General features: G+C 50.2%; 1 protein-coding gene across 4 annotated transcripts in view; it reads right to left on the bottom strand.

The window, feature by feature from the left end:
• The window catches only part of RPS6KA1 (ribosomal protein S6 kinase A1), a 70,934-nt gene extending 60,675 nt beyond the window's left edge, over positions 1–10,259 (bottom strand). For all 4 annotated transcript variants that reach the window (XM_043997040.1, XM_043997039.1, XM_043997036.1 and 1 more), the window contains exons 1-2: positions 10,092–10,259; positions 2,517–2,561 (exon numbers count right to left, since the gene is read on the bottom strand). In XM_043997040.1, coding sequence (XP_043852975.1) covers positions 2,517–2,561; positions 10,092–10,154 — 108 coding nt within the window. In that variant the 5' untranslated portion in view covers positions 10,155–10,259. The remainder of the gene's footprint in view (positions 1–2,516; positions 2,562–10,091) is intronic.
• Positions 10,260–19,738: the final 9,479 nt, after the last annotated feature.

Here is a 19,738-nt window from a genome sequence, read left to right on the forward strand (position 1 = left end):
AGTACTCCAGTATTTCTGCCAAGAAAAGCCCAAAGGGGGTCAAAGAGAGTCAGACAGGACTGATATAACCACAGCAAGAACAAAAATCATTTCATTCCCCATACCAAAAAGCCTCCCTTGTCTCCACTCTTCTGGATGTGTTCTCTTCCTCAATTAGAATGTAAGCTTATTGAGGGCGGGTACTATCTCTTAAAAATGTTTGTAAATTTAAATTTTAAAAAAAGATTCCCTCTAGTCCAACCCCCTCATCTTACACAGTCCAGAGTCCCACAGGTAATAAGTACAAGGGGCTGAATCCGAACCCAGAGCCTCTCCCTCCAGAGTCAAGGCTCTTTTCATTGATCCAAGGCCAGTTTCCTCATCTGTAAAATGGGGGCAATACTAACAAAGATCTGACACCTCCCTCTGTGACAACCAAGAACTGGAACCAAAGTGGATGCCCATTGATGGGAGGAACGGGGACAAATGACTGGGACATGCACGTGGTGAGGTGTGAATGTGTTGTTCAAAACAGACACACATGAGGAATCCCGAGAAACCTGGGAAGATCTCTATCCACAGTGACTGCAGCCGTGGAAACAAAATGATCCCTAAAAGGAAGCTAAACTCTGAGGAAGCAAACAACCAATGTGGGTCCCAGAGCCCAAATTAGGACACATTTCTCCCTCTTCTCCCCCTCCTCCACAGCAGGGAGGCAGGGGCCTGCCAGGAGGCAGTGTTGTATACACAGCCAGGATGAGAGACTATGGAACGGGTGGGGGGTGGGTTAAGGGGCATCAGGCCTCACAGATATCCTATGGTGGCTTCTCCTCCTCTGTCTAGGACATCCTGCCAGGGTGGTGAAGCATTCGGTGCTCTGCTACTTACCCCACCTGCCCTGGGGCCCAGACCCCATCTCCCTCACTCTGGCCCAGCACTTCCTGTCCCCTACCTGCCCTAGGGCCCAGACCCCATCTCCCTCACCCTGGCCCAGCACCTCCTGTTCCTCACTTGCCAGCCAGCCAGTAGTAGGCAGTTCACTGGCTACCAAGGTTGCCCCACCCCCATCCAAGGCTGGACCCCTGTAGGAGGGATGCTGCCCCACGGGGGCAGAGCTATTGCTTCCTTTGTCTGCCTCTCCCGTTTCCGCTCCACTCTGGTCCTCCCCAGCTGCCCCCTACTCCCTTTCCAGGTCTCAGTGATTACTGTGACCTCTGTGGAGAGAGCTGGGCCCACTGATGACGGGGGATGGGGCGGGTGGGGGTCACCATTCCCATTCCAGAGCAATGTCACATCTCACACAGTGGTTACCACTCTCCCCTTTCCCAGGGAACTCTCCTTATCACACCCCTCCCCACCCTGTTATCACAGCAGGGGAACTTGGGCCAGTCTCTGGGTCCCAAAGGTCTCCTTTATGATGCAGCCTGTGGGGACAGAAGGAGGGGCAAGGGAAGCACAGAGAGGGTCACCTCAGGCTGCCAGATGCCAGCGGGGAGGGCTCTGGGAGCTCAGAGGAATGATGGAGGCAGAAGACCTGGGTTCAAGTCAAATCATTTCCCTTCCTCCAGGCCTCAGCTCCCTAGCTGTTTAATGAGTACAATCAGTTATCCCTATGGCCCCATGGGGAAGGATCCCGGGCCCCACTAGAAAGCCGGTGATCTTCAAGAAGCATAGAAGAACAAGAACCTTGAACTGGCGGGGCGGAGGGAAGAGAGGAGAGGAGTTGTCAGAACACCTGGTCTCTAATAGCGGCTCTGCCCTGACAGATGAGACACAGGACCTTAAATAGGTCACTTCCTCTCGGCTTCTGGATCTGTAAGATGAAGGGCTTGCCCAGACGGGACCGTGTGATCTTCCCAGACCTCACATTCTGTTCTCAGGTTGTTTCCAACGCTGACATTCTGCAGCGTCCCAACACACCTTCCAGCTCTAACGTTTTATGTTCTAATGCCCCACCCACCTCTCATAACTATGCAGCTAGGGGGCACAGTGGATGCCATGCTATACCAGGACTCAGGAAGAGCTGAATTCAAATCCAGCTTCAGAAATTCACTAGCTGTGTGACCCTGGCCAAATCACTTAATCTGTTTGCCTTTAGTTTCCCTCACACTGTAAAATGGGAATAATGATATCACCTAAGTCCTAGGGTTGTGGTCAAACGAGATAATATTTGTAAAGCACTTAGTTCCTGGCACTTAATTAATAAATCCTTCCTTCCTTGTTTGTTTCCTTCCTTCTCTCTTTCCTTGTTTTCTTCCTTCCATTCCTTCCTTCCTTGTTTCATCCCTCCTTTCCTTCCTTCTCTCCTTCCTCCCTTCCTTCTCTCTCTTCCTTCCTTTTTCCTTCCTTCCTTTCCTCCCCCCCCCCGCCTTCCTTCCTTTTCTAGGCAAGATCGTACTTTGGGGGTGTACCTGAGGCATGCGCCCAGCCTCAGATTCTGCCTGGGAGGCTTGAGTCACACCCCACCTCTCCCTAGAGTCTAAAGTCTTCCCTCCCCCACACCCCACCATTCCAGAAGCAGCCCCCTTGATTCTCACCTTGGAGGGAAGTCTTCCAGGGTCTTCTCCGGGAATCTGCCCATTCTAGAAAAAAGAGACGGAGGAGGACCTGTCAGATCTGACTGCGATGTACAACTTAATGAGAAGGGGATGGCGAGACAGAACAGGGGGAAGCTTGGGAGATAATCTGTCTCTTCTGAAACCTCCAAGTGGCCCCCTGGGACCCTGAACACAGACGAGAATATGCACCTTGGTTGGGTGGGTGGGGAATCCTAATCTTTTGATCTAACCTGATGCTTTCATTTTACAAACATGGAAACTGAGGCTCCCTGAAGGGATGAGACTTTCCTCAAGGTCATGGCAGAGGCCATGGCTGACCAGGAGAAGAGGGAGAGTTTGGGGAGTAGAGGCTTCTGGTATCCTCTTCAGAGTTGGCCCATGTGGGAAGAATGAGGCAGGCCTGGCTCATGGATCCACCAAGATATTGCTGCATGGTCCAGATCAGATTGAGAGTCAGGAGACCCTGTGTCAGATATCAGCATCAACATGTCCTAGGTGATCACAGGCAAGTGTCCTCAGTCTCATCATCTATATAATGGGAATAGTACTTACACTGCCCACCTCCAGTGACTGCTGTCAGGAAGGAAGGTACTTTCCATGCCTTACAGAACCACACAAACAATAATGAGAGCTGTTATCCTCCCTAGAAACCCTGCCTGAGAAGTCGGTTATGTGGGGTCTCTTCCAGCTCTGACGATCTCTGTTCTGAGGCTCCTCCTAGTTCCAACATTCCATGTTCTCAGGGCCCTTTCAGAGTCAACACTGTACCCGTAAATCTCTTCCCAGTTCCAATATTCTATGTTCTAAGGGCTCTTCTAGCTGTAGCATTCCACATTCTAAGGCCTTTCCTAGATCTGACATCCTCTGTGGTAAGGTCCCTCCCAGTTCTGAGCTGTGAGGGAAATGTGACTCAGTCACTTCAGGCCCTTGGGCCCCAGGATTCAGGCATCTGTTCTCCCATTTCTAGAAGGCCTCCAGCTCCTGCACCTCAGGCTATCACTGACAGTGAGCCAAAGATAGGGAACTTATCCTGGGTAAAATGCCCAGCCCAGCCTGGCCCAAAGGATACTGATTCATTCATTTCTCCTTTTTTTTCCCCCCAGACCCATGGAATCTGGGCTTCTCCGGAGGAATAGCCAGGGAGTCCTTAATACCCTCCAAGACTCAAAGAGCAGTCCCCAAACTTAGTCTCAGGGTCAGCTAAGTGGGCATAGTGGATAGAGCACTGGGCTTGGAATCGAGAAGACTCATCTTCCTGAGTTCGAATTTGGCCTCAGACACTTTTTAGCTGGGTGCCCCGGGCAAGTCACTTCACCCTGGTTGCCTCAGTTTCCTCATTTGTAAAATGAGCTGGAGAAGAAAATCGCAAATGGCTCCAGTATCTTTGCCAAGAAAAGCCCAAATGGAATCATGGAGAGTCAGACATGACTGAACAACAAACTTAGTCTTACCCACTATGTGACCTGGGTTAGCTGATTGTGCCAACTTTGGGCCTAAGTTCCCTGCCTTAGAAAGCTAAGGAAGACTATAAGGAACAGGAGTTTCTTTGAGGCAGAGACCAGGGTTCATGGTACTTCAGTTGGCCTTGCCTGTAACTCAGGCCTCCCCCGCCCCTTCTCTCCCCACCCCCCAATCCCAGGCAGCAGCCGGCAGAGCCATGCCCTGTTACATAACCCTTCCCTTCCTCTTCTCCCCTGGGACATCCCTCCTTCCAAGCCTTTTAATTCCCTCTAATCCTCCCCAGAACAGAGTTTAACTGTCTATCTACCCCCCCCAGCCCCCCCAACCCGAATCCCTGGCTTGGTCCAAGTCCTCACACCCGATGCTGAGGCCCAGTGGAGAGCTTGTCCATGCTCCCTCTCCGGGCTTGGTCTCTCCTTCTGGAACACTGCACTGCAAGAGGGACAGGGTGACATGATAACGCTAACAATAACATGATAATAACGGCGCTTTAAGGTTTTCCAACTGCGAACAAGTCTGATCTCATATGATCCACAAAACCACCCTGGGAGGGAGGTGCTATGATTATCCCCATTTTACAGATGAGAACCCCAAAGGGGACAGAGGTTAAGGTGATTGGTCTCCCAGGGATGTTGGGGAAGGATGGGAGGGGCACAAGAAAGAAGCCTACTTGGATAACCAAAAACCATCCCCCTGAAATAAACCAAACTGAAACTAGCAAAGCTTTTGAACTAACCTCCTTACTCCATCTGTGTCCAATTCAAGCAGACCTTTGCCTGCCTGCCTGCCTGCCTGCCTGCCTCCCTCCCAACAAAGGCCCAGGATGTCTCCCTTACCACCTCCTATACATTATGCCTCCAACAACATCCTGCCGGCTCTCATGCCTTCTGGAGCAGGGACCTTCGGTCTCTGACTTTTTCTAGTGAAGTAAATCATGTCTCCTCTGAGTCAAGGAAACGCCGTGGTACAAGTGGAATCAGACCCACTTGGGTCCCAATCCTGCCTCTGAAATTTATTACCTGCATGACTTTGGGCAAGTCACCAAACCTCTGTAGGCCTCAGTTTCCTCATCTGTAAAATGACAGGGTTTCCCCCTCAATTCTGAACTGGTGACCCTCTCGGCTTCCTCCCAGAAGCAAGGTTGGCACAAAGGGAGCCCCCAGAACAAAAGGGCAGGGAAAGGGGTCTGGTGAGGATGTATAGACTGGGGAATGGAGTCCCGCAGTCCACCAGAGTAGGCCCAGTAAGTCCTAACCTCCTCAGATAGTGGGTTCTGATGGGTATCTCAGACCCACCCCTTCCTTCCCCCACCAAAGCAAAATAACTTTGGTTTGGGGGGGGGGAGGGGCAAAGGTTTAACTTCCCGTGAAACTGAGGAGCAGATGGAGGAAGAAAACACTGGCCACCACAGAGACAGGAAGCGGCTGAGGGCACCAGGTTCAGATGCCAGCCTTGGCATCGGGTAGCCCTGCTCTCTGCTGGTCACCCTGGGGCTGCGTGCCAGGGCTGATCATATACCTCCCCCTTGGCTGAGGCCTAGGCACGGGAAGGGGGAAAGAAGGTGTGTGGCCAGGGGCTGTGGCCTAGTTCAGAACACCCCCTTCTTGGGGACTCCCCTGGCATTTAAAGCCCTCCACACTGTGCTTCCCACCTACCTGTCCAGGTTTACTGCATATTACTCGTCCTCATGGGGCTACAGTCTGGCCAAACTGGCCTGCTTTGTCATTTGCCTTATGTTTTGTGTTTGCCTTATTTATATGTTTCCATCTCCCACCTCTGGGTGTTTGTATAGGCCGTTGCACATGCCTAGAGTGCTCTCTCCTCAGCTGACTCAACTGCCACTTCTTCAACATGGGCCACCAGATCCCTTTGTCCCAGAAATTACTTTGTATCTATCTCATTCATCTGTATACATGTGGTTTCTCCCGAGGGGAATATAAGTTCTTTGAAGACAAGGACTGTTTCTTTGTATCCCTGGCCACATGGGAGGTGCTGAGAATTGGAGATTTAGTGCTGGAAGGGACCCGACCTTAGAGGTCATCAGCTCTAAACTCCTTATTTGACAGATGAAGAAAGTGAGGCTCAGAGAGAAGTAAGTCGATTAAGGTCACTCAGCTAGTGGGTGGCAAAGTTGGGCTTCCAACTGTGACGGATAAAACTAAATGTGTGTGGTCACCTAATATTCTCACATAACTCAGGTTCCAGCCTTTCCCTTAATTCCTCGCTATACTGATCCCAAGGTCCACAGGGCCCTGCCCGACTAGGGCTTGGCTGTCCCCCTGCGCCATGAACACACAGCAACGACTCACATTTCTCAGAAACCTTGAGGTTTACAAAGCACTTTCTTCACCAAAGTCCTATGAAAATAATCAAGCCAGGGGCAGCTAGATGGCGTAATGGTTAAAGCGTTGGCCCTGGATTCAGGAGTACCTGAGTTCAAATCCAGCCTCAGACACTTAACACTTACTAGCTGTGTGACCCTGGGCAAGTCGCTTAACCCCCATTGCCTCACTTAAAAAAAAAAAAACAAAAAAAAGAAAATAATCAAGCCCATTTTGCAGAGGAGGAAAATGAGGCCCGGAGAGACATAACTTGCCCAAGATCACATAACAAGTTAGCAGCACAGCTGCAACCAGCCCGAGCCTCCTGCCAAGAAGCCGTACCTTCTAACAGCCATGGCTCTGCCCATCTTAGGCAGGAAGGGGTGGGATAAAAGGAGAGGGATAAAAGGAGAGGGGGTTCTGCTGGGCTCCAGGAGGAGCCCCTCCCCCCCACTGCCCAGGCTGAGCCTCGGTGGTAGTGCCACCTATACCTGGAGGTCAGGCTGACTATCGGTTACATGTCACCGGGGCTGAAAGCAGACACGGTGTTCCGGGGAGAACAGCAGGGCCCCTGTTCTCTTGTGAGAACAGCCCAACCCTCCGGGACCGGCTTCAGCCATCCGCCCGGCCCCACAGCTCCTGTTACCCAAACAATAACATGCAGTCTGTCGTCTGGCACCTTCTAGGGAGGCAGTGGGCTGGGGCGCCAGGATCTGGGGGAGGAGGGGGGCCAGGATGGGTGCCTTTGTCCCAAGGCCAGTCCCATATGGGGGTGGGGGCCCAAATAGGATGTCCATCCCTGTAGCTCCTGAGAGGAGGTGAGGAGAAGTGGGGTCCTGGCCTTGGGCAATGAGGCCCCAAGTCCTCTCAAAAGAAACACAAGTCGAGTGACTGGTTTGAGATTCCCTAGTGCATCTAAGATAAAGTGAGAGGCAAAACCTGAGTCATAAAACTGCTGTAACAAAACTGGCAGGGCCCAACCCCTTCCCTTGGTTTTACACAAGGGGAAACTGAGGCCCCCAAAATGACTTGGGTGTGGGATCGTAGACTGAGAGCTGGAAGAGGCGCCAGAGGTCACCTAGTCCAACGCCTTCATTTTATAGATGAGGAATCAGGATTTGAATCAAGGTCCGGTGTGATGTCCATTGCCTTAAGAGGAAGGTCATCTAGCTATTGGTAGAGATGGCATTAGAACCCAGATCTCCTAACTACTGTAGGGTTATTTTCTACCTCCCCACGCCAATTCCTCATGAGTCCTCCACTCTGCTTTTTCCCTACCCCCACTAAATGTGTGGGGATGGAGGGAGAGGGTCCTTGCATCCAAAGAGAGCACCAATTCTGCTATTCTTTTGCTCACTGGCCCAACCCCATCACATACCTCTCCTTTCAGACCAAGCTATCCCTAAGCCAGGACCCTAACCTGGGGTCACTAGCAAGAGCCTGATCTCTGAACAAGATTCCTTAAAGGAGTTGGGGTAGGGGATGGGGGCGGAAAGCTTGGGCCCTGTGCCAGGGCCCTGTGCTGAGCCCCTGAGCCCTTGGCCCATCCAGTGAAATCTCAGGGCCAGACCCTCTGCCATCTCCCCTTTTTGGTCTCTCTTTGGCCCTCCCCTTTTCTGGCAAGTGAATGCAAAGGGCTGCTCTCTGGCCAGAACCCCAGGACTCCTGGATCCCTTAGGAGAAGTCCAAAGATCAGTCAAAGGCAGGAGCCTCCCCATCTCCCTTGGCCTGGCCTGCCCCACCTTGGCACCTCTGCTCCTCGGGACCAGGCTCCCTCTCCCCAGCAGTGAGGGAAAAGGAGCAGAAACAAGGCCAGCCCCAGCTCTTCACCTCTCCTCGGGTGAGTGAGTGAGTGAGTGAGTGAGTGAGCGAGCGAGGGAGCCGGTGAGTCAGCGGGACAGGGATGCTGGGCCTGTAAAACTTCATGGCAAGAATCCCAGGGCAATTTACTTCAAATTGCTCCTTCAGGGCTGTTACCTAATCCCCCACAGGGCCCACCCCCCAATCTCAAGCCACCCCCTTTAAAGGCCCAGCAGTGGTCAGGTACACTGGGGGCTGAGGGGCCCCTCTGGATGACCCAAGGAGTATGCCCCCTTCACCCCCTCCCTCAGGCCTAGACCTCATAGAACTAGGGATCCCGCCTGCTAAGGTGCCCACTGGAGCACATGCAGGGATGGGCAGGTGATCTGGGCCCTGGGGCCCTGCGTGCCAGGGCAGCAGCTAGGAGGATATCTCCTCCTGCTCTGATGGGAATTAGGGGCCCAGGGCCTGGCTCACCCAGCTTCCCCAGAGCATCAAGCTTGGTGGAGATCCAGTTCTTACCCTGAGCCCAGCTAGGCAACAGCACTTGGGGACCAAAGGTTCGATGCCCAAGCCCTCTCAAAGTCAGGCTAACATCTAGCAAAAGGATTGGGACAGGTGTGGCTAGGTGGCGCAGTGGATAAAGCACTGGCCCCGGATTCAGGAGTACCTGAGTTCAAATCCGGCCTCAGACACTTTACACTTACTAGCTGTGTGACCCTGGGCAAGTCGCTTAACCCCCATTGCCCCACAAAAAACAAACAAACAAAAGGATTGGGACAGAAGCTGCTTCTTAAATTGGGAAGGGGGAAAGAGGAGATACCCCATGAGAGACAGTGAGAAGAAGTACGAGCCAATACTGTGCCCTCAGGTAGGGGTGGTGGTGGTGGTGGTGGTGGTGACAAGGCTACACTCCCTTCCCGTTCTAGCCCAATGATCAGAGGTTTTACTAGCTCTGGACAGTCTACCCCCAGCCTTAGAGAAGCATAGATCTTGTCCAAATTGAGCTCTCAAAAATCACCCCAGGGACCTCATCTCCCCTACTTGGGAAGGTGTTGTAAGTTGTAGGTAAAACTCAGAAACAGGGTGTCCTTCTCTCTGGTCTCTGAATCCGGCCCCAACAGGAGGGTCATAGGAACCATTGGCCGGAAACAGGCACTGGCGTCGTCCCGGCGACACCCCCTGATAATGGCAGAGATCAGCCACCTCCCCGGAATGCGGCAGCCAGCCTCAGCCGGCCACGGTGAGAATGGAGAGACCTAGTTTGGGAACAGGCTAAAGCCAGAAGGGGAAAACTACTGGGATAGACGGTTCCATAGCCCATGCCAGCACTCTGGCATCCGGGCATTCCTACTCCTACCTGGTGGTGGTGGTGGGGGGTGTTCAGCCGAGCTCCTGCCTGAGCGACCCCTCCCCACCTACCTCCCTACTCAAGGTGTGTATGGGGGGATGGGGCAGCTGGTCTCCAGGATTCCCCCCTCCCGAGACGTGGGGGGGGGCACAGTTCTCTCACAGCCCTCCCCACCCCAACACACACAGAAGACTCATCTGGAAACAAAACTCCAGCTCCGGGTTCCCCCTTCTCGTCTCCTCTCTCACCTGGCCCCAGGGAGCCGCCCAGACACACTCTCCCCTGGATGCTCTGTCTGGGGGAGCTACATTGGATGGAGGGGCGTGTCTTAAGGACAGATTTTCCCTCTAGCCCTGGGTTTCTCTGGGGCGAGGGCAGCCCGGGCTGGCGGGTGAGGTGGGGAGGGAAGAGCGATGGGGTTTGACTGGGGCGGGGGAGGGGGGGGAGGAGGTCAGGGGGAGATCCAGCTGTTCCTCCCCCTGCCGCCAGCTGCAGCGCCGTCTTTGTCTCCCCCGGGCTGGGGGCTCCCATCGTAGCGGGCCCAGCCCAGGCCGGATCTTGGGAGGTCCCGCCCGCCGCAGCCCTGGGACCCGAGAGTCCCGGACACCCAGCCCCGCTTACCTCGGAATCCAGTGGAAGCAGCTCGGTGAGCGACCAGGGCTCCGCGAGCTGAGCTAGCGGCATCGTGCCGGCGGCCCCTTGAGCTGGCGCGGCTCAGGCTCTGGCTCCCGTGCCCCGCGCCCCGCGCCCAGTACCCCACGCACCGCTCCTGCACTTCTTACTCCCTCCGTCCGCGCTGCCCCCGGGGGGCGGGGCCCCGCCACCGCCGCCGCCGCCGCCGCCGCCGGACCCGCCGCTCCATTGGCTACCTGCGGCGGCCGGGAGGGAGGGCCCCGCCCCCTCCCTCCCACCCCTCCGCCCCTCCCCCTCCCTCCCACCCGGGCTCCGCATTCCCAGAGTAATCTTCCCCTCCCACCCCTGCCCCCCCACCCCCGGGCACATTCCCAGTCCCTCTGGGCTCCGGCCCCAGCTCTCTCGGGGGTCCCCGAGATGCACCCCATCCCAGCCCTATTAACCCTTTCACTGCCCTGCCTCTGGGGCCATTCTCTCCTCTCCCCCACCCAGCACATCTGCTCCAGATGTTGACGCTTTTCTCCAAGGGACGCCCATCAAGAGGCGCTCTGGCAAAGGGTGGGGTGGGGAGACCCAGATGAGAGTCTGAGACTGGGATCTTGGGTGTCATCCTTCCCTTCACTCCATCCTATCCCTGAAGCGGTTCCTTTCCTCCCAGAGGTGTCCACAAGTTGTCTTGCTCAGAGAGGTCAGTGGCCTCTATGGAGGAGGAGCAGGAGGGACTCAGGATTCACCCCTGCCCTCAACCCTCCCTACTTCCCATTAAGTTCTAGTCTGGTATATTACCTCTCCTGGGGAACAACCCCCACCCCAATAAATTAGCAAGACCTGCATCTTTCCTCAAGACTGGATGAGGTGGAGTGTAGGAGAGAGGTGGTCCCTTATTCCAAGTCTTAAAACATTCACCATTCAAACACAGCTGGTTAGAACTGGATGGGATCGAGGGGCAGCTAGGTGGTGCAGTGGATAGAGCACTGGCCCTGGATTCAGGAGGACCTGAATTCAAATTTGATCTCAGACACAAGACACTTACTAGCTGTGTGACCCTGGGCAAGTCACTTAACCCCAATTGTCTCACCCAGAAAGAAAGAAAGAAAGAAAGAAAGAAAGAAAGAAAGAAAGAAAGAAAGAAAGAAAGAAAGAAAGAAAGAAAGAAAGAAAGGAAGGAAGGAAGGAAGGAAGGAAGGAAGGAAGGAAGGAAGGAAGGAAGGAAGGAAGGAAGGAAGGAAGGAAGGAAGGAAGGAAGGAAGGAAGGACGGACTGGATGGGGTCTTAGAACAAAAAATGTCCAAGCTGTAAGGGACCTTAGAACATGGTATGTTCCAGCAGGAAAGAACCTTAGCACATAGAAAAGCACAGCAGAAAGGGTCTTTAGCCCAAAGACAGGCTGAACTGGAAGGGACCTTAATTGAAAGTTCAAGTGGAAAGGGGACTGGATTTGGGGTCAAAGGCCTAAGTTCAAATTGCAGCTCTACTTTGGACAAGTCATTTGCCCTCTCTAGAGTTCATTTCCTCGTCTATAAAATAAAGGGGATTGAACAAGATCCCCTCTGAGGCCCCTTCTAGCTCTAATGCTTCTCCCCTTCTGAGCACTGAGCATGGAATGTGAGAACAGGAAGGGCCCCCTAGAAGCTAGAACCCTAGCACCTACATAGAAGGTCAGAAAGGACAATACTAGCACCAAGTCATCATCTTGCCCTGTGTATTGCACATAGAATGCCAATTACAAATGTCTAGCTGAATTCAAGGAACCTTAAAAGCTGGAATATCAGAGCCAGAAGAGACCCTTGCAGCAAGCTAAGCCAATCCTCTCCTCTTACGTATGAGGAAACCGAAGCCCGGAGAACTGAAACAATTTGGTCAAGGAGAGAGGTGGCACTGGAATATGGATCTCCAGATGCCCTGTCCAATGCCCATCACATAACACTCAGCTCCAAAAGCCAGAGTGAAAAGCTAGATCTTAGTCATCTTCCCAGGAGCCTCCTCCCCTCCCCAGAACCAGTGTGTTGTCTTCTTACAGTGATTGCCTAAGATGCATCTTTTTTTTAAGCTACAGGAAGCTGTGATTTCTCTTTGTGACTTAAAACATGAGGTTGAGAAGGGGAGAGTGAGAGTACTGGTCTTAGCCTGGCAACAAATTGACAGCATTTCCAGTTCTGACATTCTATGTTCTAGGTATCCTTCCAGATCTAACACTCTCTCTTCTAAAGCCCCTCCCAGCTCTGATATTCTAGGTTCTAAAGTCCCTTCCAGCTTTGACATTTTATGCTCTAATATTCTATGTTCTAAGGATCCTTTTTAGTCCTGATATTCTATGTTCTAAGGTCTCTCCCTGCACTGACATTCTATGTTCTCTTGTTTATATTGAAAGTTCCCTTTGAACTTGGATAGTCTAGTCTGAGATCCATTCTAGGACTGACATTCTATTCTAAGGACCCCTTTAACTCTAGAATCATTAGGGCATTTTGAATAGAGTGCTTGACTTCAGCTATAATTATCATGTTCTATGATTGATTCCAGACTTATTACTCTACATTCTAAGGTTCCTTCCAGCTCTGATGGTCTGTGTTCTAGGATCTCTTCCAGCTCTGATATTCTGTGTTCTAAAGTTCCTTCTAGCTCTGATGGTCTATGTTCTTAGGATCTCTTCCAGCTCTGATATTGTGTTCTAAGGTTCCTTCTAGCTCTGATGGTCTATATTCTAGGGTCCCTTCCAGCTCTGATGGTCTGTGTTCTAGGATCTCTTCCAGCTCTGATAGTCTGTGTTCTAAAGTTCCTTCTAGCTCTGATGGTCTATGTTCTTAGGATCTCTTCCAGCTCTGATATTGTGTTCTAAGGTTCCTTCTAGCTCTGATGGTCTATATTCTAGGGTCCCTTCCAGCTCTGATATTCTGTGTTCTAAAGTCCCTTCTAGCTCTGATAGTCTGTTTTAAAGTCCCTCTCAGGGCTGAAGTTCTAGAATTCTCCTTTTCATCCTCCTCCTCCTTTTCTTCTCTTCCTCCTCCTCCTTCCTGATCATTAGAGGAAGGGAGAAGAGGGACTTTCAAATCCTTTCAGTCAGTTCCCTCTGCAATATCTCTGGGCTAGCTGTGCTAGCCAAGCATCTGGGAATCATGATTGCTTCTGCCTATGGCATGCCAAGCCACTTTGGGAAGTCCCTGATTAGATTTTTCTTGTCCTGACTCTAAATGAAGGGCCATGTCACTGGAGGTAAGGAAAAGAGGAAGGATGGATCTTCTTTGTAGCACTATACTGGCTTTCTTCTAAATTGGTATTGAAGCAGTCACTTATCCCCTAGACAGGGCCAGACATATGTAATCCTAGTGTCAAAGCATTTCCCCTGATAGAAGAACGTGGGTACTTTTTCCAGGGTTTTCCAAATGCAATTTCTTTGACTTGTGCCCCCTTCAGAGAAACACTAAAATGTCAGTATCTGGTTCATTTTGATTTCCCCCAAAAGGCCCTCAATTCATCTGCAAGCACTCAAGCTAACAGAACATCAAACACCAGAAAGATTTTATTTTCACATCAGAAATACAGAAAGAGCTATAATACCTGCACTCATAAATAAACAAGAAAATGTTCTCATCCCTCCCAAGTGGAAAGACTTTGAGGATGCTAGGGAATCTCCCCTCTCACCTACCCCAGAGAATTGGGATAGATCTGGAATGCTCCCGAAGTGCATGTATTTCTTGACTGTGCTACTCTTTCTCTCTACTCTGGTTCCCTGCCATGCTGCTTTCATCAAGGGTCTGTCTCTCCAGGCTTTGAGTGATACAGTATCATACAAGACTCACTCTCCCTGTGTGACTCCGTGAGCATCTCAGGGTTTCGGTCTCAGGCTGGTTCCTCAAGGCACATGGCTGCCTGTAGGGAACCCCTAGATGTGTAGGCTTCTCTACAGGTCTCCATGCTACCCCGGTGTCTCTATCTCCCCTCCACAGGGTCCATGCATTCCCTCTTATAGCTGAAACCAGGTCCTGGGAATCCCCTATGAATGAACTGAAAAGGGGGAGAGACTTACCTGCAGGTCTATATGTTCTCCTCAAGCCAAGAGAAGGAACACTGGATTTGCAATCAGAGGACATAAGTTCAAGTTATGACTAGGCAACCTCACTCATCCTCTCTGAGACTATTCTAAAATGAGGCGGTTGTATTAAATGGCCTTGAAAGTCTTTTAGCCCTAAATCAATGGGCCTGTGAATGATGCCCATTTTGGGGGGGGGGAGTCTCTGAGACACAAGGACATCAGGAGGAGGAGGAGCCAACAAGGAAAAAAGAACAAATCATTGACGGAAGAAGCTGATGGATGGGATGATGGATGAAGCAATCCTTTGGATATAAAGTGCCAATGAAGAGATGAAGAGGCAGGGGAGCATGAGCAGACTCCCATCCTGCAAAAGGGGTGAAGAAGCTGCCATCTTTTTCTTCCTTCATCTGTCCCAAAGGCTACCAGAATCCTGTGGTGTAGTGGACAGAGTCCTAGGCCTAAAATCCACGTGAGTTCAAAATACCAGCTTTGCTATACACAAAGTACTATTGCCCTACTCCCTTTGCCCTCTATCTCAATTATCTCATATATATGCTGCTGTATAGAGGCAGCATGGTATAATAGATAGAGAGCTGGCCTCAGAGTCAGGAGGACCTGGGTTCAAATCCTGCCTCTGACACATATTGCCTGTGTGATCTTGGGCAAGTTGGTCAATAATCATTTTTTAAGTACCTACTATGTGCCAGAGACTGTGTTAAGTACCAGGGATGCAAAGAAAGGCAAAAGACATGTTGTCTTGTACAATCTAATGAAGAAGACAACAAGCAAACAAAAATGAACAAACAAGGTATATACAGGCTAGATAAATAATTAACAGAAAGAAGGAACTAGAATTAAGGTTTGGGAGGGGCAGCTAGGTGGTACAGTAGATAAAGCACTGGACCTGGATTCAGGAGGACCTGAGTTCAAATCCGACCTTAGACACTTGACAGTTACTAGTTGTGTGACCCTGGGCAAATCACTTAACCCTCATTGCCCCACAAAAATAAAAACAAACAAACAAATAAATAAATAAAAGAAGGTTTGGGAAAGGCTTCCTGTCAAAAACTGAGATTTTAGTTGAGACTTAAAGAAAAACAGTGAAGTCAATAGGCAAAGTTGAGGAGGGAGAATATTCCAGGTATGGGGACCATACAGAAAAAATGCCCAGATACAAGACATGGAACAGCAGAGACCAGTGTCACAGGATTGAAAAGTACGCAACATGGGGCAAATAAGTGGTACAATGGGTAGAGCACCAGTCCTGGAGTCAGGAGGACCTGAGTTCAAATTCAACCTCAAATACTAGCTGTGTGACCCTGGGCAAGTCACATAACCCTGACTGCCTTCAAAAAAGAAAAGAAAAAATACATGACCAGAAGTAAGGTGTTAGAAAACTGGAAAGGAGGGGGTGTGTGTGGTAGGGGAGGGTTAGTTATGAAGGGCTCTAAACACCTCTGAGCAGAGGATTTATATTTGATCTTGGAGGTGATCTTCGGAGTTCATTGAGGGGTTTCAGGGGGGATATGTGACAAGGTCAGAACTTAGCTTTTGGAAAATCGCCCCAGTTGCTGAATGGAAAATGGATTGGAGGGGCAGCTAGGTGGCGCAGTGGATAGAGCACCGGCCCTGGAGTCAGGAGTACCTGAGTTCAAATCCGGCCTCAGACACTTAACACTTACTAGCTGTGTGACACTGGGCAAGTCACTTAACCCCAATTGCCTCACTAAAAAAAAAAAAAGAAAATGGATTGGAGTGGGAGGGCAGGCAGACTCACCAGCGGCTATTGCAACAGTCTAGGTGTGAGGTGATGAGGGTCTGGCCCAGGGGATGGCAGGATCAGAGGCGGGAAACTGTCCATTGCTTTGAAGGTGCCAACCTCCCCGGGTAGAAGGAGTTCTTGGAGTATTGTGAAGGATGTCTCAAGCCTCCCCCGAGTCCAGTCCATCTTCCAGGCTGCTGCCAACATGACTGGCAAGCTCCTCGGTTTAGCTTTTAAAGCTCTTCATGACCTGGCCACAACCTATTTTTCCAACCTTAATGAACATGCCCCCCCAACCCCCCAGTACTCTGCAACCCAGCCAGACTGGCCTTTGCTCTGCTTCTCTTCCAGGACTCCCCATCTCCAGGCACCTAGCCTTGGCGCGGGCTGTCCTCCGTGCCTGGAAACTGCTCTCCCCAACTCTGCCTCCAAGATTTGCTCTCCCTTCCTTCAAGATGCAGCTCAGACCTTCCGCCTAAAGACTGTCCTAATCCCTCTAACTTCTTCTTTTATTTTTTTAGTGAGGCCATTGGGGTTAAGTGACTTGCCCAGGGTCACACAGCTAGTAAGTGTGAAGTGTCTGAGGCTGGATTTGAACTCAGGTCCTCCTGAATCCAGGGCCGGTGCTTTATCTACTCCACCACCCAGCTGCTCCCATGTGGGGTCTTCTTTTTAATTTTTTTTTTAGTGAGGCCATTGGGGTTAAGTGACTTGCCCAGGGTCACACAGCTAGTAAGTGTGAAGTCTCTGAGGCCGGATTTGAACTCAGGTCCTCCTGACTCCAGGGCCAGTGCTCTATACACTGCGCCACCTAGCTGCCCCAATCCCTCTAACTTCTAAGGCCTACGCTCCCCAACCACCTTGTATTCAACTAGTTTGTGTTTACAGTTATCCTCTCCATATCTTGCCGTTCTCCATTGAGGTTTCCATAGATGGAGGGTCAACATAAGGAATTAAATGGGAATTACGGGGGTGGGGGTGGGGGTTGTGGAAGCTGCATATGAAACTCAAAGGCCAGCAGATGACACAGAGCCCATGACCAAATACTTAACCCAAAGTTTTACAATACAGTACTGTAAACACTCCATAAAAGAAAAAGAAAAATTCAGACTTCTCTGGTACGAAGGTAAGGTCAAACATTTTACGCGGATTTTCCAGATCTCAGGGTTACCAGGCTGCTAACCTGCCGTGATGTGGAAGGGATAACTGTATTTTCTTCTCATTTATTGTGTATGCATACAAACACACATTTTATGTCTTCAGTTGTCTCCCTTGTTTGACTGTAAGATCACTGTGAGTAGGAATTATTTCATTCATTGTATTTGTTCAACTGGGGCAGCTAGGTGGTACAGTGGATAGAGTACTGGCCCTGGGGTCAGGAAGACCTGAGTTCAAATGTGGCCTCAGACACTTACTATCTGGGTGACCCTGGGCAAGTCACTTCACCCTGTTTGCCTCAGTTTCCTCATCTGTAAAATGAGCTGGAGGAGGAAACGGCAAACTGTTACAGAAACTCTGCCAAGAAAACCCCAAATGGGGCCATAACTGAAATGACTGAACAACAAAATTTGTGGGGTTTTGGGGGGGAGGCAGGGCAATGAGGGTTAAGTGACTTGCCCAGGGTCACACAGCTAGTAGCTAGTCAAGTATCTAAGGCTGGATTTGAACTCAGGTCCTTCTGACTCCAGAGCCAGTGCTTTATCCACTGTGCCCTACCCCCAACAAAACTTGTTCAAATACACCCAAGTTGTATACATTCAAGTTACTCTTGAATTCTTTTATTCTCATCTTAATGTCACTTGTGCCTTGGCAAACCCCAGGCCCATGACACCTCCCCTCAATGTGTGCTCTCAGAACTCAGCACAGTGCTTATTACACAGGTGTTTAATAATTGTATATTGATTGATTATTTGTATCTAAAACACCTAGCACAGTGCCTGGCACATAGTAGGTGCTTAAATGCTTTCTGATTGATTGGATGTATGTGTTGTCTCCCCCAGTAGAGTGTAAGCTCCTTGAGGTCAGGAACTATCTGAAGTAATTTGTATCCACAGCCCTTATCGAAGTGACTAGCACACAGTAGGTGCTTAACAGATTGGGAAATCCAATTCACTCTCCTCCTCTGTGAAATGAAGGGGATTGGAGAAGGGGATTCTGACGCATCTTCCTTGTGAACTAACCGATCCAAGCATTCTGGAGAGCAATTTGGAACCATGCCCAAAGGGCTATAAAACTGTGCGTACCCTTTGATCCGACAATACCACTACTGCTAGGTCTGTATCCCAAAGAGATTATAAAAAAGGGAAAAGGACCTACATGTACAAAAATATTTATAGCAGCCTTTTTTGTGGTGGCAAAGAATTGGAAATTGAGGGGATGCCCATCAATTGGAAAGAATGGCTGACCAAACTGTGGTGTATGAATGTCACGGAATACTATTATGCTAAATCAGCTTCCAACCCTAAACCTCAGTTCACAGGCTAAGGACTGGTCCTTTACCCCAAGGATACTATAAGCCTAGGAAGTAAGAAGATGGAGATGACAGCAAGAAACGTAGGGGAGGAGTGGTGGCTGAACAAACAGGACCAAGAATTCCAGCTACACGGCAGGGTCTGAATGACATGTGGGCTGGCCTCAAAATGGCACCCCTTGCCTCTAAGGTTTGTGCTTCTCAGTTCATCAAGGCAGGGAGAGAAGAGGGCCCACTTCTAGCCCTTCCCTTGACCTCCATCACTCAACACCTGAGACTCCCCCTTTGAAATATACCCCATTGGACTGGATCGCCCCATCTAGATCCTAGTGGCAGTCACCTGCTGGCCCCTAGGACATTCTCCTTTATTTCGAGCAGCTCAGCACCTGACATGCAGTCTTCCTCACCACCTCAAGCTGGGACTTTAATAGACAAGTTACTGTCCCCTCGAATTCTCTCTCAGAACTCATCAATCTCAGTGGCTCTGGCAGCTTTCACTTTGGCTCCACCTCAGCCTCACACCCTAGAGCAGGAACCCAAAGTCCGTGAACTTGTTTTGTCTTGACTATGTTGACAGCCATATTTCAATGTCATTGATTTACTTTATAATCCCATAGATTCTATTTGGTGTGTTTAGAAACATGACTCAGAGAAGGGGTCCGTAACCTTCACAAGACTGCTGCCAGAGGGGTCAAGAACCCCTGACCTAGAGGCTACTGGTGGGATAGTGGATAGAAGGTAGAGTTGGAATTGGCAGGACCTGAGTTCAAATTCTGACTCAAAACACTTGCCCATGTGTGATATCAGGCAACTCACTTAACCTCTTTCTTCCAGACAATTATAGGGGGACAATTATAGCATCTATTTTCTTGATCCCTAAGCCAAGGAGAGACGAAACAGAGACCCCAAGCCTTAGAACACTGTCCCTAATGAGCATTAATGCAAACATTTTAAATAAACTATTAACAAGTAGGATACAACAACATATTAGAGAGATTATACACTGTGACCAAATTGGGTTTATGCCAGGATTGAAGGGTTAGTTCAACATAAGAAAGACTATAAATACAATGAACCATGTTAATAATATTAGTAATAACAAAATAATAGCATCCCTTTGACAGGGTTGTCATGGGACCAAATGAGAATATCATAGGCAGCTAGGGGGCGCAGTAGGTACAATGCAGGGCTTGGAGTTAGGAAGGCTTGAGTTCAAATTCTAACTCAACCACTTACTAGCTGTATGAGCCTGGGCAAGTCACTTAATGCCTGTTTGCCTCAGTTTCCTCACCTATAAAACAGGGATAAGAAGAGCTCTTACCCCGTAGGAGTATTGGTTTTTTTGTTTTGTTTTGTTTTGTTTTGTTTTGTTT

This window comes from Dromiciops gliroides, chromosome 3 (genome assembly GCF_019393635.1).
Source record: "Dromiciops gliroides isolate mDroGli1 chromosome 3, mDroGli1.pri, whole genome shotgun sequence".
Lineage (NCBI taxonomy): Eukaryota > Metazoa > Chordata > Mammalia > Microbiotheria > Microbiotheriidae > Dromiciops > Dromiciops gliroides.